Raw genomic sequence first — 22225 nt, 5'->3', positions numbered from 1 at the left:
TTTGATTGACACTATATCTATTGGACTTCAGCACATTTCTTCAGATTGTATTGAAGAAAGCTCAGGACCCCTTTGAGAAATATGTTTTCTTTAGCTCTCTATCTACTACCATGGCATTCTCTCTCTCTCCTCCATGGGCCAGGAAATATGGGCTATTTCCTGCTTAGGAGAAGGAATGCAAACTGGGATTGGTTAAGTGAATCCTATTGTATGTGCTCAGCTGTATGTGAGCGCTAGGAGGCACATAGATCGGGGAACTGCTGAGCATAAACACAGATCACGTGGATCACCACTGTTTGCAACGACGTTTTGTTTTTGACCAATCACATTTCCCATCATTACTGCATCACACTAATATCATGATTGCGTCACCTTCCTCTTTTTCAACAACAGACCTCCTTGTTCCTCCTCGGGATGCAGAGCTGATCAAGAATGTCACACAAAAGGTGGGAAAATGAGTAGTGGATGGACAGAGTCCTGATGAAGAATGTGGATTTAAAACTTTTTAGTTGTTGATTGACTTGAGTTTCATGTCGTATGTTTTTGTGAAGTTATTGTGTATTTGTTTGTCGGAGTTAATGATTGTCCTATGTTTACATTTTTATTTTATGACGCTATGTATATAGTTGCTTTGAAGTGGGTCCAATTGTATGAAATCAAATACTTCTTCTCAAAGGCAACCAAAGCATTTATCCACAGCAATTATGTAAAAATGTACATCAACCAAAATGCTTCTGTTTTTCGATCAATTCTTTTTATTTAAAAAAAAGAAGTCTAACTGTCGTTCCATGCTAAACTACGCCTGTGCATGCCGTCAAATCAAAGGCATGCCTTCAGTTTGTCACATTAACGAGGTTGGAATAATAACATGTTCAACTACTTAAGACATTGTCTAGATTGTGCCTTTAGATTTGGAGAAAATTACGAACTAAGGACGAATATTTCACTTCTCATTGACTTCTCGAACAGCAAACCACGGACTGGTCTGATTCGCAAGCGCTCTTGGAAGTCCTGCGATGTTGCGCCTCTGGATTTAGAAACTGTGGTCGTACGTTTTCACCCTTCCTTAAAGTTTCTCCGTTTTCACCCCACCCAGTAGGTGGCGCCACACATTTGTTGTTGTAGTCAGTAAATACAAATTTACAGAAGAAGAAGCTGCACTCAAGCTTGCTCCAGAGCTGTGTTGATCACGGTTATTTCCCTGCTACAGAGAGAACGTTAGCGAAGCAATCATCATGCCTATGTTTTTGGTGAATACTAATGTGGCCAAGAGTGACATTCCTCCTGCTCTGTTGTCTGAGGCAACAGATGAACTGGCCAAGGCGATGGGCAAACCTGTGCAGGTGAGTCTTCCAAAGTTGGCACAGCAAAGCCCCCCGCCCCTGTTGTAGATAGCTAATTATCGTTCAATTGATACTGATGCGTTTTTCTGCGGTGAAGATTAAATTGTAGGGACCCTTTGTTGCAGTTGGGAGACCCATTTGGCATCCCATAACAAAACTGTTAAAAATTGGTCATGCGCAGATCTTATTCCTAAAATGGAACACGAGATACGTGCTGCGGGTCAAATCAAATGTTATTGGTCACGTACATGGTTAGCAGATGTAATCGCGAGTGTAGCGAAATGCTCGTGCATCTAGTTCCGACAGTGCAGCAATATCTAACATGTAATCTAACAATTCCACAACAACTACCGAATACACACATCTAAGTAAAATAATGGAATAAGAATATATAAATATATTGCTGAACAATGACAAAGCAGCATAGGCAAGATGCAATAGATGGTATAAAATACAGTATATACATTTTAGATGAGTGATGCAAGATATGTAAACATTATTAAAGTGGCATTATTAAAGTGACTAGTGATCCATTTATTAAAGTGGCCAATGATTTCAAGTCTGTATGTAGGTAGCATCCTCTCTGAGTTAGTGATGGCTGTTTAACAGTCTGATGGCCTTGAGATAGAAGCTGTTTTTCAGTCTCTCGGTCCCAGCTTTTATACACCTGTACTGACCTCGCCTTCTGGATGATAGCGGGGTGAACAGGCAGTGGCTCGGGTGGTTGTTGTCCTTGATGATCTTTTTGGCCTTCCTGTGACATCATGTGCTATTGGTGTCCTGGAGGGCAAGTAGTTTGCCCCCGGTGATGCGTTGTGCAGACCGCACCACCCTCTGGAGAGCCTTGCGGTTGTGGGCGGTTGCAGTTGCCGTACCAGGCAGTGATACAACCCGACAGGATGCTCTCAGTTGTGGTGTTGATGTACTATGGTGTTGAATGCTGAGCTATAGTCAATGAACAGCATTCTTACCTAGGTATTCGTCTTGTCTAGATGGGATAGGGCAGTGTGATGGCGATCGCATCGTCTGTGGACCTATTGGGGCGGTAAGCAAATTGAAGTGGGTCTAGGGTGACAGGTAAGGTGGAGGTGATATGATCCTCGACTATTCTCTCAAAGCACTTCATGATGACAGAAGTGAGTGCTATGGGGCGATAGTCATTTAGTTCAATTACCTTTTCCTTCTTGAGTACAGGAACAATGGTGGCCATCTTGAAGCATGTGGGGACATTGAGATTGAATATGTCCGTAAACACACGAGCATGCGCTGGTCTGCGCATGCTCTGAGGACGCGGCTAGGGATGCCGTCTGGGCCGGCAGCCTTGCAAGGGTTAACACGTTTTAAATGTCTTTCTGACTGTACTTGTAATAGGTCCAGGACAGGAATACTGTAAATCAAACAACATGTTCTTATTTATTAAAAGGTTTACTTGTGCAATTTCACTGTCACGGTTGGAATTTTTTATCGTGCCTTAATCACGTGATTTTTCACATGATTGTTCCAGCTCCCACTCATTGTATGCTCTGTTTTCTCTTTGTGTGTGTGTGTCTCTCTCTCTCTCTCTCTCTCTCTCTCTCAGTACCTCGCCGTGCACATCGTCCCAGACCAGTTGATGATGTTTGGGGGGAAAGGAGACCCATGTGCCCTCTGCTCCCTTCACAGCATTGGGAAGATTGAAGGAGCTCAGAAACAGTACTCTAAACTACTGTGTGGACTGCTTAACAAACACCTGGGCATCTCCCCTGACAGGTAATGGACACACACACACACACACACACACACACACAGAGAGAGTAAAATCCACATGAAACATTCGTACACTAACACTCCTCTTGTGTCTCAGGATTTACGTGAACTTCTTTGACATGGAGGCAGCGAACGTGGCCTGGAACAACTCTACCTTTGGTTGAGCAGGAGATCTAAATTGAATTGGGAGCTGACCCCTCCTTTCCCTTACACCTTAACGGTATTATAGCACTAGAGTAGGCTGTGGAGAGATGAGCAGAGATGCCTTGTTGCTGGGCTGATGTTGAGCGGTATTGATAAATGCACTTAAAATGAACCCTTGCTTTATAACAGACCCTTGATTTGCACTGGACCCTTGGCTTTGATATTACAATAAAGTGATTCCCCTTGATCACAACTTGTTCTGTTTTCCCTGTGTTTTTTTTACATGTTTTACAGACCGGATGCTTTGCACTGCCATTAATTGAGAGCATGCCATAAAGCAGTCCAATTTGACCTCACACAGACTAATCTATTGTGTTCAATTGTTAGGTAAAGATTGGTGTATTCACACTCCCAAGTGCACTATACAAACCACCATGAACAGGTGAAGACCGCTAGCTGGACATTTTGACACGTTTTGTCATATCTGTGATGCCATGCATCTGTTCTGGGGTTCAATCAGAGTCAATGGATAGGTATCAAAATACATTGGATACTGTTCTGAATTGAGAAGCTAGTACTGATATTACATTAATAACTCCCGCTCTTGTGGCAGGAAGTATGTTGCCATTGGTGGATAAAAATCACTTCAGCAGCCACACGCAATTCTAATGGCCACAGTTGTCTATCGTCGAGTATCATTGTGAAGGTAAACCGCCTGTGCTGAAGACCAATTGTATACCTCAGTGGGACCAATACGTCTTGCTTCAAGTAAACTTACAACCATACCGGTTTTCATGATGAACACAAATTATGCCAAAGCTTCCGTACCAGCTGCACTTCTATCTGAAGCTATGGTGGAACTGTCCTAAGCTATGGGAAATCCAGGACCTGAGGTGAGTTTCAAAATCCATTGGCGATAATTGTTAATGTAAAGAACCCATTTCAAGTACAGGGTTGCATACTGTGTCTCAACTTCTTCATAACTCACACACGTAATAGGAATGAATAAACTAAATGGAACTAAAATATATAGCTATAATCTGTACCTAAAACATGTAGGACCAGCGCCAGCTCTTAGAACTGAGGGACATTTGAGAAAAATGCTGTGACTGAGGCCACACCCCACTTACATGCACACATAATCAAAACTGTTTTAAGTGTAGCACTGTAAAGCTACATTTCCTGTTTTAAGGAGTAAAATTGAAGTAACCATCCATGCCTATTTTCTTGGTGAACACAAATGTAGCCAAGGCTGCTGTCCCAGCGGCACTTCTTTCAGAAGCAACAGAAGAACTGGCCAAAGCCATGGGGAAAAATGGCAGAGTTAACTTTGAAACGTGTAGAGAAACGACATTATAATACAACATTGCAGTGTTATACTCACAATTATCATATTAAATTACTAATATGTAATTCTATGGTTATATTGTTGTTTTGTCTTCTGCAGTTCTTTGTTATTCCCATCATGCCAGATCAGCTGATGACATTCGGGCGAAAGACCGCCCCCTGTGCATACTGCTCCCTCCACAGTATTGGAGCTATAAGTGAGGAACAGAACCTGCAGTACTCCACACTATTCTGTGGACTGCTCAACAAACACCTTGGAATTTCCCCCCTGTACAGAACCAACACACCCACTCTACAGAAGTCAGCCTCTCGCTCACTCTCTCTCTCTCTCTCGCACACGCACATACATTGACCCAAACTGATCCATCTCTCTGTTTCAGGATCTACATTAACTTCTGTGAAATGGTGGTACAAAACCTGGCCCTGGACAACACAATGTTCAAAGTTTTCATTGAGGCTTATCATGCCAAGAAGTGAAAGAAGAACCGAAGACGTCTGGTCAATGAATGACATAGCAAAACTGCACACAAATGACCTTTGTTTAATGTTACAATAAATAGTAGAACTTCTATCTGAAGCTACAGAAGAACTGTCCAAGGCTATGGAAGTACCAGCTAAGGTGAGTTTGAGAATCTCTATTTCAATTCTATATTGAGAATCTAGAAGGTCTTCGCTACAGTAAAGGCCTGTTTTATACTGTCTTAGTTTTCTGTCTCTCATAGCTCTTCAGCATATGTAGTTAATTGAAATATTGACTTTGTTGGAGCTCATGAACTAGAGGGAATGAACTTTCATGAAACAATCTAGATAATAGGTCATCTATTGATTATAGATGCTGCATCCAATAAAAAGGGTTTAGCTATTTGTTTTATTGCCCTACGTTGTGCGTCAACACGGGTTGATAATGATAATTTTCGAACAAAGACATAATATATGATAGATATAGTGACAAGTCAACCATTATTTCTGCGCAATCACATAAGGATGATGATCCTCTTGACGGCATGTGCTTGGGGGCCGCCCATTTCTACAATTTATCTTCTTAAATTGTGATGTTAAACCTAACCCTAAAAACACAGCTAAATGTATGGCTAACCCTAACCTTAAACAAAGACCAAAGCTAATTTTTGTTTTCTTACATTTTTACGATATAGCCGTTTGTAATTTGCGGCTGTGGTAACTAGTGGAAACCAATGTAAACACTAGCTAGCTGCTACTTTGAATACAGACAACAAACATTACACCATTTGTGGCACTGGGATGAGAGATTGAACGTTTCCGGCTAGCAGATTGACAACGGCAAGTAATAAAATAATTTTTCTTCGAGACAAATTAAGACGCTGTCGGTATACCCCTGTGTTGTAGCTAGCTAGCCAAGTTAGTTCAGCATTAGCTAATGCTAGCAAGGCAAGCTGGACAAAATTCACAATTTGAGGCACTGGTATGAGAGATTGAACGTTTCCGACTAGCCGATTGACAACGTTTGGCAAGTAATAAGATAATTTTTCTTCGAGTCAAATTAAGATGCTATCGTTATACCCCTGTGTTATAGCTATGTAGCTAGGTAGCTAAATTAGTTAAACATTAGCTAATGCTAGCAAGGCAAGCTGGACAGAATTTTGCTATCTAGCTAGTTAAGTACCTAACGTCAGTATCTCTGGTAGTACTGTTGGTCTACATGAAAGAGTAATAACTAACAATTACACAAATAATTTCCTTAATATCTAGCTAGCTATTACTAATAGCTAACATTTTGCTGGCTATTCGTCGCTGATATTCCCTGTTTCACTGACAAGATGACAGTCCACACTGCAGGGTCACCCTTATCATCATGTATTTGACAGTTTGTCCCTGTTTCCAGGTGTACTCCCTGGGTACTGGTGTAATCTGGAAGCTACGTGCCAGTTTCCCAGCTTGTTGAACTCACTGGGAGGCAAGGCAACTGTGAAGTTTGGAAGGGAAGTGGGGTTTATTTTCCAGTGTTGAGCTGATGCTGTTGTAGCTATGTCAGAAGCCATCCTCACCTTCCAATACCAACTCAGTGGCGTTATGGAAACAGTCCTCAAAACCGCCGTGCATGAGATCACTCGGCTGGTGAAGGAAGGCTTCCTGGAGGAGGTGACACGGAGCAAACAGGAAGCGGACGTCTTGAGGAAGAAGCTGCAGCAGTGGGAGCAGAAATGGAGGGACAGCGAGGAGGAGAGGAAGAGGAGGGAAGTTGAAGAGAAAGAGCAAAGAAAGAAGAGGGAAGCGAGAGAGCAGATGGGGATCTGTGTGAGTTGCAGTTGTGCTGGAGACACTGAGAAAGGAGAGGCTCTGTCAGGTAAGTGAGGAGAGATGCATGTACACACACACACACCCCTGATATAGGATCTCTGACTTTGTTCTGTTCCATCCTCAGGAGCAGAGGAGGGTTGTGTTATCAAACAGGAGGAGATGTTCCAGTCAGAGGGACCCAACACTCTCCCAGAGAGAGAGGGTCCACAGGAAACGAACATGTCCAGCTCTTCCTGTGTCTCTGAAAGGATGGAAGAGAGGGAAGCCCATGTGGTCCACATCAAACAGGAGCCCGATGACTGGGGGGATCTAGTATCCCAGATGGTCACATCCACAGATACTACCATAATGAGCCTGAGTCGTCTGCAGAGATTGAGCTCCCATGCTGGGGCATGGACCAGTGAACCTCAACCTCCACTTCCAGCACCATGGGCCAGAGAGCCTCTACCTCCAGCACCATGGGCCAGGGAGCCACCACCGCTACCTCCAGAACCAACACCATGGACTAGGGAGAAGCAGCACCTACTCCCAGGGTCAGGTATACCCACCCAGGCAACAGAGTGTGCTGTGGGAGCCCTGGAGTCCAGTCCCTATGGTCTCAGCAACAACACAACGGCACAGCTGGGGGTCAAACCCTACAGCTGCCCACACTGTGAAAAGAGCTTCCCTCAGCTCCGAAACCTGAAAGACCACCAGAAGTACCACCACACAGGGAAAAAGGCCTTCACCTGCTCCCAGTGCGGTAAGGGCTTTGTGTACATGTGCCACCTCAGGGTACACATGCAGTGCCACACAGGGGAGAGGCCGTTCAGCTGCTCACAGTGTGGTAAGAGCTTTGTCTACCTGTGCAACCTGAAGTCCCACCAGCAGTATCACACAGGAGAAAAACCGTACAGCTGCTCTCAATGTGGGAAGAGCTTCAGCCTTCAGAGTGGCTTGAAGAAACACAGGGTCATTCACTCAGCAGAGAGGCCTTACCACTGCACGAACTGTGGGAATAGATTCTATTCTAGAGCAGACCTGAAAAGACATGAACAGATTCATGCAGCAAGGTAGAACTTTGAGATGAAGCTGGTTGATTTAGTAAATCTGAGTGAAAAAATAACAGCACACGTGTACTATGTTCAATGTATTTGTAGTTGCTGATGCATTTCATGTTGAAAGGAATAAAACCCTTAATGAAGAAATGATTCTCATCCTTAAATGATTTGTCAAACGGTGTCATTAACTGTTACATACAAAAACAGCGGTCCCCTGTGGCTCAGTTTACATACAAAAACAGCGGTCCCGTGTGGCTCAGTTGGTAGAGCATGGTGTTTGCAACGCCAGGGTTGTGCGTTCGATTCCCACGGGGGCCAGTACGAAAAGAAAAAAAAACATGTATGAAATGTATGCATTCACTACTGTAAGTCGCTCTGGATAAGAGCGTCTGCTAAATGACTAAAATGTAAATGTAAATATATTAAAAGTAAAGTAGCCATATCTGACCCAGAACGGCCCATAGATATCATACTCAGGCAAATAAATAGATTTGGTACAGCGCTTCAGACAGTTGTCTCAGAGAATATGTTGAATTCCAAAGATTCTTGACGAGATTTCAACAAAGATTTAGGAGTTCTGCGCAATTGCATTGGCAGTATGATCACCTCGATGCCACAGATCAGGGGGGTGGAGCCGCAGGACCTCTCCTCAGCTAGTTAGCTGTTAGCTTATTATGTTAGCTAGTACCTGGCTTTGTTACGTCTGTGTACTACAGGCTATGAGAGATTTGACGTTTGTAACTAATTTGTTGACGCACAACAACAATCAACGTCTAGGAAGTGGTAATAATATTTTAGATTTGAGTCAAATGGTTGGAAAGTTGTTACTACAGTGTTGTTCATATACAGTCATTGGTTATTAAGTTAGCTTAGCTAAGCAGCTAGCAAGCTTGAGAAATGCGTTATTTGGTACGCCTAATCACAGGCAAAAAGGGATGTATGGGTTCATGAATTTGTTAGTTACACGCATGTTGCTGGGCTAAATCATTGGTAAGTGACCTTCCTATTACTGGCAAGATATTTGGGGTATATCAAGACCACATTTGGTGTATTTGACAGCTTGCCCTTGTTTCCTGGAGGAAGATTCTTGACTCTGGGCAGTGGTGTGATCTGGAGGAGGCTAAATCCAAGTCTTTCCAGTATAGTGATCCAAACTGGGAAACAAGGGTAGGAAGCTCAGCCAAAGAAGACTGTCTCTGTTCTCTGGGACTGGTACCAATAAGGGAAGTGGGATTGATTTGCCAGTGTTGAGTTGATGTTGTTGCAGCTATGTCAGAGGCCATCCTCAACTTCCAGTACCAGCTCAGTGGCATCATGGAAACAGTCCTCAAAACCGCCATGCATGAAATCACACTATTGGTGAAGGATGGCTTCCTGGAGGAAGTGACACGGAGCAAACAGGAAGTGGATGTCCTGAAGGAGAGGCTGCAGAGATGGAGGGACAGAGAGGAGGAGAGGAAGGGGATGTGTGTGAGATGTGGTTGTGCTGGAGACACTAAGGAGAAAGTAGAGGCTTTGTCAGGTGAGTGGATTTTCACCACTGAATTTCCCCTCTGGGATTGATTAGGTATTCATCTGTCTAATTACCATGGTTATACCATGTTGATAGTTTAGACAGAGGTAACAGAGCTGTAACCTGTATAGTCTGACACACACATCATGTATACTATCACTGGTTCTGGTATTTCCTCAGCAGCAGAGGGTTATGGTATTAAACAAGAGGAGATTCTCCAGTCAGAGGGGCTCGTTGCTCTAAGGGAGGCCCATGAGGTCCATGTCAAAGAGGAGGCCGATGCACATGGAGACTGGGGGGATATGGTAACCCTGACAATCCCATACACCGATGCCCCCCATAGTGACCTTGGTTTGTCTGCACCATGGGCCAGTGAGTCCCAGCCTCTATCAACACCATGGACCAGTGAGGAGCAGCCTTCACACCCAGGGTCAGTAATACCAGTCCAGGGGATAGAGAGCTCTATGGGGTCCCCTGAGTCCATGTGCCACCTGAGAATCGATATGCAGTGCCACATGAGGGAGAGGCCGTACAGCTGCTCTCAGTGTGGGAAGAGCTTCAGCCATCAGAGCGTCTTGAAGAGACACAGGGCCTATCACACCGGAGAGAGGCCTTACCAGTGCACGGACTGTGGGAAAAGATTTATTGCTAGAGCGGACCTGAAAAAACATGAACAAATCCATTCAAGGTAACATTGGACAACATGTTTTGGAGTACTTGTGTACCAGGGAGAATTAGTGTGAATGCTAGTTAGCAAAGGTTAACTCACACTGTTCCTGTTTTTTATATTTTCCAGGGGCATCTGTACCATTTCCAAGGCAAAACTGACGAAGGGAGTCCAAGATAATGAAGATTACGCCGCGCCAGTTCATGTTACATCAAGAACTGGAAGGATTATTCCACTGGCATTATTAGTGAGTTTGAAATGAGCTGAAACTTCTTACACTTCGGCCAGGGTTTGTTGTAAAGCAAAGTAGCTAGCTATACTCTTAGGTTTGTTAGCCTCTCCAATCTCCACTTGGTCAGTTATCTTACTGTGTATTTATTTATTCCTAATAGGCATCAGTAAGACAGGCCCATAAGCAGCTTGGGGAGGAGCTAAAATGGAGATTCGGCCCAAATGACTGGTATGCACTTTATTAACAAGGCTGTAGTGATACTGCTCTTTGAAAAGCTGCTTGATTTCTTAGTTTGATTTATACTTACAGGGATATTTCACACAAATTACAAAATGACATTGGTTTCCTTACATTACATTACATTACATTACATTTAAGTCATTTAGCAGACGCTCTTATCCAGAGCGACTTACAAAATGGTGCATTCACCTTATGATATCCAGTGGAACAACCACTTTACAATAGTGCATCTAAATCTTTTAAGGGGGGGGGTTAGAAGGATTACTTTATCCTATCCTAGGTATTCCTTAAAGAGGTGGGGTTTCAGGTGTCTCCGGAAGGTGGTGATTGACTCCGCTGTCCTGGCGTCGTGAGGGAGCTTGTTCCACCATTGGGGTGCCAGAGCAGCGAACAGTTTTGACTGGGCTGAGCGGGAACTGTGCTTCCTCAGAGGTAGGGGGGCCAGCAGGCCAGTGGTGGATGAACGCAGTGCCCTTGTTTGGGTGTAGGGCCTGATCAGAGCCTGAAGGTATGGAGGTGCCGTTCCCTTCACAGCTCCGTAGGCAATCACCATGGTCTTGTAGCGGATGCGAGCTTCAACTGGAAGCCAGTGGAGAGAGCGGAGGAGCGGGGTGACGTGAGAGAACTTGGGAAGGTTGAACACCAGACGGGCTGCGGCGTTCTGGATGAGTTGTAGGGGTTTAATGGCACAGGCAGGGAGCCCAGCCAACAGCGAGTTGCAGTAATCCAGACGGGAGATGACAAGTGCCTGGATTAGGACCTGCGCCGCTTCCTGTGTGAGGCAGGGTCGTACTCTGCGAATGTTGTAGAGCATGAACCTACAGGATCGGGTCACCGCCTTGATGTTAGTGGAGAACGACAGGGTGTTGTCCAGGATCACGCCAAGGTTCTTAGCACTCTGGGAGGAGGACACAAGGGAGTTGTCAACCGTGATGGCGAGATCATGGAAGGGGCAGTCCTTCCCCGGGAGGAAGAGCAGCTCCGTCTTGCCGAGGTTCAGCTTGAGCTGGTGATCCGTCATCCACACTGATATGTCTGACAGACATGCAGAGATGCGATTCGCCGCCTGGTTATCAGAAGGGGGAAAGGAGAAGATTAATTGTGTGTCGTCTGCATAGCAATGATAGGAGAGACCATGTGAGGATATGACAGAGCCAAGTGACTTGGTGTATAGCGAGAATAGGAGAGGGCCTAGAACAGAGCCCTGGGGGACACCAGTGGTGAGAGCGCATGGTGCGGAGACAGATTCTCGCCACGCCACCTGGTAGGAGCGACCTGTCAGGTAGGATGCAATCCAAGCGTGGGCCGCGCCGGAGATGCCCAACTCGGAGAGGGTGGAGAGGAGGATCTGATGGTTCACAGTATCAAAGGCAGCAGATAGGTCTAGAAGGATGAGAGCAGAGGAGAGAGAGTTAGCTTTAGCAGTGCGGAGAGCCTCCGTGACACAGAGAAGAGCAGTCTCAGTTGAATGCCCAGTCTTGAAACCTGACTGATTAGGATCAAGAAGGTCATTCTGAGAGAGATAGCAGGAGAGCTGGCCAAGGACGGCACGTTCAAGAGTTTTGGAGAGAAAAGAAAGAAGGGATACTGGTCTGTAGTTGTTGACATCGGAGGGATCGAGTGTAGGTTTTTTTCAGAAGGGGTGCAACTCTCGCTCTCTTGAAGACGGAAGGGACGTAGCCAGCGGTCAAGGATGAGTTGATGAGCGAGGTGAGGAAGGGGAGAAGGTCTCCGGAAATGGTCTGGAGAAGAGAGGAGGGGATAGGGTCAAGTGGGCAGGTTGTTGGGCGGCCGGCCGTCACAAGACGCGAGATTTCATCTGGAGAGAGAGGGGAGAAAGAGGTCAAAGCACAGGGTAGGGCAGTGTGAGCAGGACCAGCGGTGTCGTTTGACTTAGCAAACGAGGATCGGATATCGTCAACCTTCTTTTCAAAATGGTTGACGAAGTCATCCGCAGAGAGGGAGGAGGGGGGGAGGGGGAGGAGGATTCAGGAGGGAGGAGAAGGTAGCAAAGAGCTTCCTAGGGTTAGAGGCAGATGCTTGGAATTTAGAGTGGTAGAAAGTGGCTTTAGCAGCAGAGACAGAAGAGGAGAATGTAGAGAGGAGTGAGTGAAAGGATGCCAGGTCCGCAGGGAGGCGAGTTTTCCTCCATTTCCGCTCGGCTGCCCGGAGCCTTGTTCTGTGAGCTCGTAGTGAGTCGTCGAGCCACGGAGCAGGAGGGGAGGACCGAGCCGGCCTGGAGGATAGGGGACAGAGAAAATCAAAGGATGCAGAAAGGGAGGAGAGGAGGGTTGAGGAGGCAGAATCAGGAGATAGGTTGGAGAAGGTTTGAGCAGAGGGAAGAGATGATAGGATGGAAGAGGAGAGAGTAGCGGGAGAGAGAGAGCGAAGGTTGGGATGGCGCAATACCATCCGAGTAGGGGCAGAGTGAGAAGGGTTGGATGAGAGCAAGAGGGAAAAGGATACAAGGTAGTGGTCGGAGATTTGGAGGGGAGTTGCAATGAGATTAGTGGAAGAACAGCATCTAGTAAAGATGAGGTCAAGCGTATTGCCTGCCTTGTGAGTAGGGGGGGAAGGTGAGAGGGTGAGGTCAAAAGAGGAGAGGAGTGGAAAGAAGGAGGCAGAGAGGAATGAGTCAAAGGTAGACGTGGGGAGGTTAAAGTCACCCAGAACTGTGAGAGGTGAGCCATCCTCAGGAAAGGAACTTATCAAGGCGTCAAGCTCATTGATGAACTCTCCAAGGGAACCTGGAGGGCGATAAATGATAAGGATGTTAAGCTTGAAAGGGCTGGTAACTGTGACAGCATGGAATTCAAATGAGGAGATAGACAGATGGGTCAGGGGAGAAAGCGAGAATGTCCACTTGGGAGAGATGAGGATTCCAGTGCCACCACCCCGCTGGCTCGATGCTCTAGGGGTATGCGAGAACACGTGGGCAGACGAAGAGAGAGCAGTAGGAATAGCAGTGTTATCTGTGGTAATCCATGTTTCCGTCAGCGCCAGGAAGTCTAGGGACTGGAGGGTAGCATAGGCTGAGATGAACTCAGCCTTGTTGGCTGCAGACCGGCAGTTCCAGAGGCTGCCGGAGACCTGGAACTCCACGTGGGTCGTGCGCGCTGGGACCACCAGGTTAGAGTGGCAACGGCCACGCGGTGTGAAGCGTTTGTATGGCCTGTGCAGAGAGGAGAGAACAGGGATAGACAGACACATAGTTGACAAGCTACAGAAGTGTTGTTTCTTGTATTATTGTCTCCTGTGTCTTTAGAGAACTGTTTCACTTTGATATCCTTTTTCTTCTGTCCTGATTTTCTCTTTCTTTTCTTCTGTTAACTAGATATTCTTTGTTGTTCTTCGTTAGCTAGCTAGCTTCTTCCAAAAGAGTCCCTAGCAACTGCTTAGCAACTGGTAAACAATTCAGGATTTGTGCCACAAATGCTAAAACGTTAGCATGTGGAACAGTTCCAGGGAAACTTAACCAAAGCATGGATTGCTGTCATACCTTGTCCATAGACTGCTTACAGGGTAAGGAAACCAATATGTCATTTTGTGTTTTGGGTGAACTATCCCTTTAAATATTCCATTAGTTGTTTTCAGTTGGTTGCACCATTGCAGACGTGGGTTCAAATTCTATTTGAAACTTTGCTTATCCTGCCTTGAGTGTCAAGTGGGTGGGGTTTGCACTTTTGGGATGTTTTGATTTCATATAGTATAGTCAAGTTTATTACATGATCATCACACTCGTATTTCTTTCAATAATCATAACATTATGGTTTTTCAGCTTCAGGTCCCCTCACAACGAGGAGGTGACCAAAGCAGTGATGCAGATTGTAAAGGATGGAGGCAAAAACTGGGGTCCCGACAGCCTCATCAGAAGTGAGTCTTAGCTTTAGTAGCTACCGTATAGTATACATTTACAGAATGTAACAATGTAAAGAATCCCTATCTCTTCAAAAATATATTGTTAGTATGTAATGTCGTCTCCTGCTGCAGCAGCCTATCATGTATTTCATGATTTGAAACTGAATTAATTGAATATTACATTCCGTTTAAAATGTCAATTTAATTCAATAATTACACCGAACAAAAAAATATACGAAACAATTTCTAATATTTTACTGAGTTACAGTTCGAATAAGGAAATCAGTCAATTGAAATAAATTCATTAGACCCTCATCTATGGATCTCACATGACTGGGGTGTAGCCATGGGTGGGCCTGGGAGAGCATAGGCCCACCCACTTGGCAGGGGAGCCTGGCCCAGCCAACGTACAATTCTCTGGCAACAGCTCTGGTAGACATTCCTGCAGTCAGCATGCCAATTACACGCTCTATGAAAACTTGAGACTTCTGTGGCATTGTGTTGTGTGACAAAACTGCACATTTTAAAGTGGCCTTTTTGTTGTCTCCAGCGCAAGGTGCACCTGTGTAATGATCATGCTGTTTAATCAGCTTCAGGTGGATGGATTGTATTGGCAAAGGAGAAATTGTCACGGGCGTCGTAAGGATTGGACCAAAATGCAGCGGGAATGTGTATACTCATCTTTTTTATTGGCAGAAAGAAGGAAAAACAAAACACACGTATACAAAAACAACGACAAACAGTCCTGTAAGGCATATAGCTATACACGAAACAACTACCCACAAATCCCATAGAAAAAACACCCCTACTAAATAGGACCTTAAATTAGAAGCAACGAGGAACAGCTGCCTCCAATTGAAGGTCAAAACAATAAACTAGACATAGAAAAACTAGAAAATACAACATAGAAATACAAAACATAGAACACAACCCAAAAACCCCGACAACACAAAACAAACACACCCCTGCCACGTCCTGACCAAACTACAATAACAAATAACCTCTTTTACTAGTCAGGACGTGACAGTACACCCCCCCAAAGGTGCAGACCCCGGAAGCACCTCACAAAAAATAAACACAAAAAAATAAACCCCAAAACAAACCTAACTAAAGGGAGGGAAGGGAGGGTGGCCACCGTCACCGACGGTTCTTGTGCTACACCCCTCCCTCCCCAACCTCCTACTACAGAGGTGGCTCAGGCTCCGGCCTTACTCCCCAACCTAACCTGTCCACCCCCACTAAATGCTTATTATATTTTACCCCTCCCAAAGTCTCTGGGCTATGGCGCGTCGCTGAAGACCTCGGACTGGAGGGCGACTCTGGGAGCTCCGGACCGGAGGGCGACTCTGGGAGCTCCGGACCGGAGGGCGACTCTGGGAGCTCCGGACCGGAGGGCGACTCTGGGAGCTCCGGACCGGAGGGCGACTCTGGGAGCTCCGGTTCCGGACCGGAGGGCGACTCTAGACGGGGCACTGTCGCCGGACGCTCTGGACGGGGACTGCGCACTGAAGGCCTGATGCGTGGGGCTGGCTTAGGAGGCGCCAGACTAGGGACACGCACCACAGGGCTAGTGCGAGGAGCAGGACGAGCTGGACTGGGCTGACGCACTGGAGGCATGGTGCGTGGGGCTGGTACTGGAGGTACCAGACTGGAGACACGCACCCCAAGGCTAGTGCGAGGAGCGGGAACAGGATGTAATAGACCGGGCTGACGCACTGGAGGCCTGGTGCGTGGTTCTGGCTTTGGAGGCACCAGACTAGAGACACGCACCTCAGGGCTAGTGCAAGGAGCAGGAACTGGATATACCGGGCCAGGAGTAGGCACTGGAGGTCTGGAGCGCACCTCCTGCACAACCCGTCCTGGCTGGATGGTAATAGTAGCCCTGCACGAGCGGAGTGCTGGCACAGGGCGAACTGGGCTGTGCAGAGGCCTGATGGCTGCCGTGCGTAGAGCAGGCATAGGGTTGCCTGGGCCTAGGAGGCGCACTGGTGGCCAGATGTGCTGCGCAGGCATCCTCCTTCCAGGCTGGATGCCCACTCTAGCACGGCACTTGCGTGGGGCTGGGATCGCTCGCACCGACTGTGCGTGCGCATGGGTGAGATCGTGCGCACTTCCGCATACACCGGCGCTCTCCTCTCCACACGCTCCCCATAATAAGCACGGGGAGTTGGCTTAGGGCTCACCCTTGGCCCAGCCAAACTACCCGTGTGCCACCCAAAAAAACATTTCTTGGGGGTGCCTCTCAGGCTTCCTTGCCAGCCGTGTTCCCGCATAGCGTCCCCGGTCCTCTTCAGCCTTCCTCCATGGTGACTCACCCGTCAGTATCTCCTCTCTCCTGGCTGCCTCCACCTGTTCCCATGGGAGGCGATCCCTTCCGGCCTGGATCTCTTCCCACGTATAGGATCCCTTGCCGTCCAGGATGGCCTCCCATGTCCAGTCCTCTTTACAGCTCTGCTGCCGCTCCTTCCTCCGCTGCTTGGTCCGTTTGTGGTGGGTAGTTCTGTCACAGGCGTCGTAAGGATTGGACCAAAATGCAGCGGGAATGTGTATACTCATCTTCTTTTTATTGGCAGAAAGAAGGAAAAACAAAACACACGTATACAAAAACGACGACGACGACGACAAACAGTCCTGTAAGGCATACAGCTATACACGAAACAACTACCCACAAATCCCATAGAAAAAACACCCCTACTAAATAGGACCTTCAATTAGAGGCAACGAGGAACAGCTGCCTCCAATTGAAGGTCAAAACAATAAACTAAACATAGAAATAGAAAAAATAGAAAATAGAACATAGAAATACAAAACATAGAACACAACCCAAAAACCCCGACAACACAAAACAAACACACCCCTGCCACGTCCTGACCAAACTACTATAACAAATAACCTCTTTTACTGGTCAGGATGTGACAGAAATGCTCACTAACAGGGATATAAATGAATTTGTGCCCAACATTTTTAAGAAATGCGCTTTTTGTTAGTATGGAATATTTCTGGTATTTTCTTTATTTCAGCTCATGAAACATGGGACAAACACTTTACATGTTGCGTTTATATTTCTGTTCAGTGTATATTCAGTTTCAATATGGTATATTTGTAAACTTGATACACAGACAATGATTGCAATCTATCATTTCAAGTTTATCAAAGTTTAATATGTTCAACTCGGACGCATCCAAATTCAGTTCTTTTTAAATTCAGATTCAAAATCAGAGACAACATCCTGGTTCTTTGCAAGGCAGGAAAATATAGAATTAAACACTCACTGTGGTAAACAGAAGAGTCTGTCAGTTTCTGAAGTCAATGTGGCATGTTGAATTTATTTTCTTCCTATGAATTTGGCTCTAGCATTTGAACCGTTTTGGCCTTAATTTAAACTACTATGACCCCATTCCTGAAAGTTAAGACTGAAATATGGATGTGCTTTCTGTTCCCATCTATGATGATCACAGGCCGCGTTAGAAGCGAATGCCACAAAAACCACAATTTGGTCCACATAAAAATACAGTTGAATTGCCCTGTCATAGCCCATCTAAGGATAGTCGTTCCATTCCCTATTTAATCTTGCTCTTGTGACTGACTGGGTTCGAACTAGATCTCCTTCATGTCACAAGACTGTTAGCCCACTTATCTAAAGCCTATAGGGATAAGTTCAGGAAGTTGATGTAAAGGACGACATGTTGCTTAACGAGTACCGCTTCCCCCCCGATTCAACTCATACGAGACTCGAACTCAGGACTTCTGCCTCGCAAGCACACGTGACTGCCTTCCTGAAGTGTTCCAACCCACCATGCTATTGTAGAGGTCTTGAGTCATCGGATGCCACCTTTCCAACGAGTCAGTTTGTCAAATTTCTTCCCCGGTCAACTCAAGTGCTGTTATTGTGAAATGGAAACATCTAGGAGAAACAACGGCTAGGCCGCGAAGTGGTAGACCACACAAGCTCACAGAACGGGGCCGCCGAGTGCTGAAGAGCGTAACGCTTAAATATTGTCTGGCCTCAGTTGCAACACTCATTACCGAGTTCCAAACTGCCTCTGGATGCAAGGTCAGCACAAAAACTGTTTGTTGGAGCTTCAAGAAATGGGTTTCCATGGCTGACCAGCCGCACACAAGCCTAACATCACCATGCACAATAATAAGCGTCGGCTGGAGTGGTGTAAAGATTGCCGCCAGTGGAAACGCATTCTCTGGGGTGATCACGTTTCACCATCTGACAGTCCAACGGACAAATCTGGGTTTGGCGGATGCCAGGAGAACACCACCTGCCCGACTGCATAGTGCCAACTGTAAAGTTTGGTGGAGGAGGAATAATGGTCTGGAGCTGTTTTTTATAGTTCTAGTGAAGGGAAATCTTAACGCTACAGCATACAATGACATTCTAGACGATTCTGTGCTTCTAACTTTGTGGCAACAGTTTGGGGAAGGCCCTTTCCTGTTTCAGCATGACAATGTCCCAGTGCAGAAAGTGAGGTCCATACAGAAATGGTTTGTCGAAATCGGTGTGGAAGAACTTGACTAGCCTGCACAGAGCTCTGACCTCAACTCCATCAAACACCTTTGGGATGAATTGGAACGCTGACTGCAAAGTGTTCCAACATCTAGTGGAAAGCTTTCCCAGAAGAGTGGAGGCTGTTACAGCAGCAAAGGGGGACTAACTCCATATTAATGCCCATGATTTTGGAATGAGATGTTCGACGAGCAGATGTCCACATATATTTGGTCATGTAGTGTATTTCCAAAACGATTTGAGCGCTCGAGCCAAATTCATAGGACGAAAATAAATTCAACATGCCACATTGGTTTCAGAAACCGCCAGAAGCTTCCGTTTACCACAGTGAGTGTTTAATTCTTTCTGTTCTCCTCTGCTTTTCCTGGCTGGCAAAGTACCAGAATGTTGTCTCTGGTTTGAATCTGAATTAAAGAACTGAATTTGAAAACTGAATCTGAATGCATCTGTGAAGTTGAATATATGAAACTTTGAAATGATAGTACCATATTGAAACAAATATAAATATTGAATTTGAATATTGAATTAAGTTGAAATTGAATTTGAAAACTGAACGCAATATTCACTTAATTCAGTTTCAAATCAGGAGGAAATACAAGTTCAATTTATGAATGCAATTATTGAATTTGTGCATTACAAATATTAAATTCAAATGTATGCAATTCAAATCGCTCCATAACATACAACAACTTATGAAGTTGTATCACATCCACAGTATTTTAATATAATCATTGTTCCTTTCCATAGAGGCATGCAACAGAGCTTATGAGTATTGGAAGGCTCAAGGGAAGATTGAGCTGGAGGGCAGTGTGGAGGTCATCAAGAAGAAGAAAATCCTCACCAGCAGGCGAAGCAGGGTATGTTATCAGTAACACACAACATCACTCAATATAATCACACACTACTCAGACATAAGAACATGTTATTGTGCATCTAACTTGTGGAATTTTTCATGTAGGATATCATTCATGTTGAAAGCTTATATATACACAATGTCTGTACTCACAATTTCACCAATAACTTACTTATGTATTGCTAGTCTGAGTACCAGTCTCTTTAGCTATTTGTTGCCAGAAGCTCAGTTACAGTCACTAACGCTCTAGATAACATAAAAACAGCCTAACCAGCTCTGCCAGGGCGAGTCAAATGGTCAGAGTGCGGTGTTCTCCCATTTGTGTCTGGAAGTAGCTAGCAAACTTTAGCCAGTTAGCTTGGGTGCTTGAATGCCATTGTGAGGTCAGGTCCCTCGGATCAACCCTACTCCTCGGCCAGAGCGTCCGGTGTGCGCTCTAAATGCTCCAAGATGTAAACATTCAGAATTTAGGAACAGACAATCTGATAACGCTCTGAATTTAGAAACGACCCAGAGCACACTCTGACACACTTGAGGCAATCTATGAACGCACCCTAAATATGCGCTGGAGTTGCTCATTGATGGTTGTAAATAACGTTAAAGGAAAAAGACACTCATACAGTGTTAAATAACACTTATGTTAACAATATTTTTTCTGAACAAATTTTTCATTTTGGCGCAATAACGTTGGTAGCAACATGGAAAATCGTTTCAGCTCAAGTCAACTACAAAATCCACAATGCAATGCTCTCTATGGGCTTGCTAGCAAAACGTAGCTACACACAATAATACCAAAGACAATATCAGCATGTGACATAGCTAGCTGTAAAATCACCTAAACAAACTACACTATCAATTTAGAAGTCTACCATCGCACCATGTTCAACCTGCAGATCGATGTGCCTCACAGAGTGGAGTCTTAACATTTGCAACGGTGGATATTATTTTGAGGAGATGGGAAACGTTGCCCATGCTACGTCAATGGCCGATTCTGGGACAAGGAGCGCACTCCTTCGAGGAGTGAATGGGAATCTATTGTGCGCTAGCTTCAAAACCCAACATTAGCACGAATTTCGTCAGCAAGAATTACAACATTACAAATCGTTTCCGAAATATGAGATAATTAACTTGCTATCTGTAGTACCATATAGCTTTTGAGTCGTGACATTACGTACTTTCGAGGAAAATAGGCACGTTTCTCGACATATACACTGACGTTGAGAAGGGGTTGCTTGACGCAGCATGACAACTTGAACGTGATTGGTCTGCTGGATGGGGCGTTACACATTCCTTCATTCATTGGATTCCCATCTACTTTCTATAATATTTCTGACAATGGCACCATGCAATGCACCCTGGACTAAAGAGGCAGACAAATAGGAAACATGTGGTAGACCCTCTTAAATTACACATTTCTCTAGGAATTAATATTGCAAAAATATGATCAATGCCCTATTCGAGAGAAGACATAATCCCGAGTTATGACCGGTGCATGCGGAGGAGTATTTCTGTCAGTAATAAAGCACTTTTGTGGGGGAAAAACTAATTCTGATTGGCTAGACCTGGCTCCACAGTGGGTCGGCCTGGCTCCCATGGCTGCGCCCCTACCCAGTCATGTAAAATCCATAGATTAGGGCCTAATTTATTTATTTCAATTGACTGATTTCCTTATATGAACTGTAACTCAGCAAAATCATTTAAATTGTTGCGTTTATATTTTTGTTCAGTATAGTTTGAGAATTTAGAGTGAGCTAGCAAACTGGTTTCATCTGGACAAATAACTGTTGCTTCTCAACCGGATACCAAAGTGTTCTTTGAAGGAAAAAAGCTTTAGTTCCAATATTTGTATAATCGTTGTGATTGGAGGATAGCTGTGAGGATTTGATCCTGACTCGAGCACCCTATGTTCTTTTAGAGCTCATAAATGATAGAATGTTCATATTTGAAGATGGCGGAAAGGCCAGGCTCTTTGGCACATGACATGGAGTACAGGGAGTGGATTATCTAAAGAGACTGGTACCCAGGCTAATGTATTGCTGCTTATTCAAGTCCTTTCTCTGTAAAATTTCAGCTCTTCCAGAAGAGAGTAAAGGTGGGAGGAGAGCTCCTCGCCCCAGAAGATCTGGACTTCCTGGTTGGAGCAGACCCCAACTTCATGTCGGACGAGGAAAGTGATGCTGAAGACAAGTTCACCTATCATGTGCTCCCTCCCAGGTGGCGTTGCTCGAGGTTGACCCAGATCGTCCGACTCTGTCAGATAACCTTAGATGACAATCGCCTTAAGGGCGTCGAGCCAAAGTCGGCTCGCTCCAGAAAATTACAGGGGGGTAGATTTACCTCCCGCCATCCCCCAAAAGGAGAGGCTAAACAAGTGTATGTGAATAAAAATGATAAATGAACTGAATTGTTGTCATTATTTCTTAAATGGGTTAAGTGAATGGTCAAACAC

The 22225-nt window shown here is 45.3% G+C and overlaps 3 protein-coding genes across 8 annotated transcripts; all 3 read left to right on the top strand.

Moving 5' to 3' along the window:
* Nucleotides 1–295: 295 nt before the first annotated feature.
* LOC100136498 (macrophage migration inhibitory factor) lies at nucleotides 296–3490 on the top strand. 2 transcript variants are annotated; one of them, XM_014199865.2, is made up of 3 exons: nucleotides 296–446; nucleotides 2923–3092; nucleotides 3187–3486. In XM_014199865.2, the coding sequence occupies exons 1-3, from the start codon at nucleotides 360–362 to the stop codon at nucleotides 3251–3253; spliced, it is 324 nt and encodes a 107-aa protein (XP_014055340.1). In that variant the 5' UTR covers nucleotides 296–359; the 3' UTR covers nucleotides 3254–3486.
* Nucleotides 3491–4978: 1488 nt separating this feature from the next.
* LOC106604858 (zinc finger protein 629) lies at nucleotides 4979–8044 on the top strand. 3 transcript variants are annotated; one of them, XM_014199927.2, is made up of 3 exons: nucleotides 4979–5199; nucleotides 6442–6903; nucleotides 6982–8044. In XM_014199927.2, exons 2-3 carry the CDS (start codon nucleotides 6585–6587, stop codon nucleotides 7911–7913), a joined length of 1251 nt encoding a protein of 416 aa, XP_014055402.1. In that variant the 5' UTR covers nucleotides 4979–5199; nucleotides 6442–6584; the 3' UTR covers nucleotides 7914–8044. The 3 variants fall into 3 exon arrangements, with proteins under 3 accessions (XP_014055402.1, XP_014055401.1, XP_014055400.1); XM_014199926.2 differs by lacking the exon at nucleotides 4979–5199 and adding an exon at nucleotides 5582–5879; XM_014199925.2 differs by lacking the exon at nucleotides 4979–5199 and adding an exon at nucleotides 5878–6070.
* A 472-nt stretch (nucleotides 8045–8516) lies between these two features.
* LOC106604860 (uncharacterized) lies at nucleotides 8517–22175 on the top strand. Of its 3 annotated transcripts, XM_014199934.2 has the most exons (8): nucleotides 8517–8887; nucleotides 9165–9419; nucleotides 9591–10098; nucleotides 10207–10324; nucleotides 10470–10537; nucleotides 14328–14422; nucleotides 19671–19780; nucleotides 21848–22175. In XM_014199934.2, exons 2-8 carry the CDS (start codon nucleotides 9167–9169, stop codon nucleotides 22172–22174), a joined length of 1479 nt encoding a protein of 492 aa, XP_014055409.1. In that variant the 5' UTR covers nucleotides 8517–8887; nucleotides 9165–9166; the 3' UTR covers nucleotide 22175. The 3 variants fall into 3 exon arrangements, with proteins under 3 accessions (XP_014055409.1, XP_014055408.1, XP_045574182.1); XM_014199933.2 differs by having other exon boundaries at nucleotides 8518–9419; XM_045718226.1 differs by having other exon boundaries at nucleotides 8520–9419; nucleotides 9594–10098.
* Nucleotides 22176–22225: the final 50 nt, after the last annotated feature.

Source organism: Salmo salar, chromosome ssa05 (assembly GCF_905237065.1).
Source record: "Salmo salar chromosome ssa05, Ssal_v3.1, whole genome shotgun sequence".
NCBI lineage: Eukaryota > Metazoa > Chordata > Actinopteri > Salmoniformes > Salmonidae > Salmo > Salmo salar.
The sequence above is the reverse complement of the archived record's forward strand: the minus strand, read 5'-3'. Positions and strand labels throughout refer to the sequence as shown.

What these genes read in the sequence shown, in the direction of transcription:
- LOC106604858 (XM_014199927.2), top strand. Translation starts at nt 6,585, where the DNA reads ATGTCAGAAGCCATCCTCACCTTCCAATACCAACTCAGTGGCGTTATG. An exon ending in GAAAGGAGAGGCTCTGTCAG is followed by an intron (nt 6,904 to 6,981) that starts GTAAGTGAGGAG and finishes TTCCATCCTCAG; the next exon opens with GAGCAGAGGAGGGTTGTGTT.
- LOC100136498 (XM_014199865.2), top strand. Translation starts at nt 360, where the DNA reads ATGATTGCGTCACCTTCCTCTTTTTCAACAACAGACCTCCTTGTTCCT. An exon ending in TCAAGAATGTCACACAAAAG is followed by an intron (nt 447 to 2,922) that starts GTGGGAAAATGA and finishes TCTCTCTCTCAG; the next exon opens with TACCTCGCCGTGCACATCGT. An exon ending in CTGGGCATCTCCCCTGACAG is followed by an intron (nt 3,093 to 3,186) that starts GTAATGGACACA and finishes CTTGTGTCTCAG; the next exon opens with GATTTACGTGAACTTCTTTG.
- LOC106604860 (XM_014199934.2), top strand. Translation starts at nt 9,167, where the DNA reads ATGTCAGAGGCCATCCTCAACTTCCAGTACCAGCTCAGTGGCATCATG. An exon ending in GAAAGTAGAGGCTTTGTCAG is followed by an intron (nt 9,420 to 9,590) that starts GTGAGTGGATTT and finishes GTATTTCCTCAG; the next exon opens with CAGCAGAGGGTTATGGTATT. An exon ending in TCACCAGCAGGCGAAGCAGG is followed by an intron (nt 19,781 to 21,847) that starts GTATGTTATCAG and finishes GTAAAATTTCAG; the next exon opens with CTCTTCCAGAAGAGAGTAAA.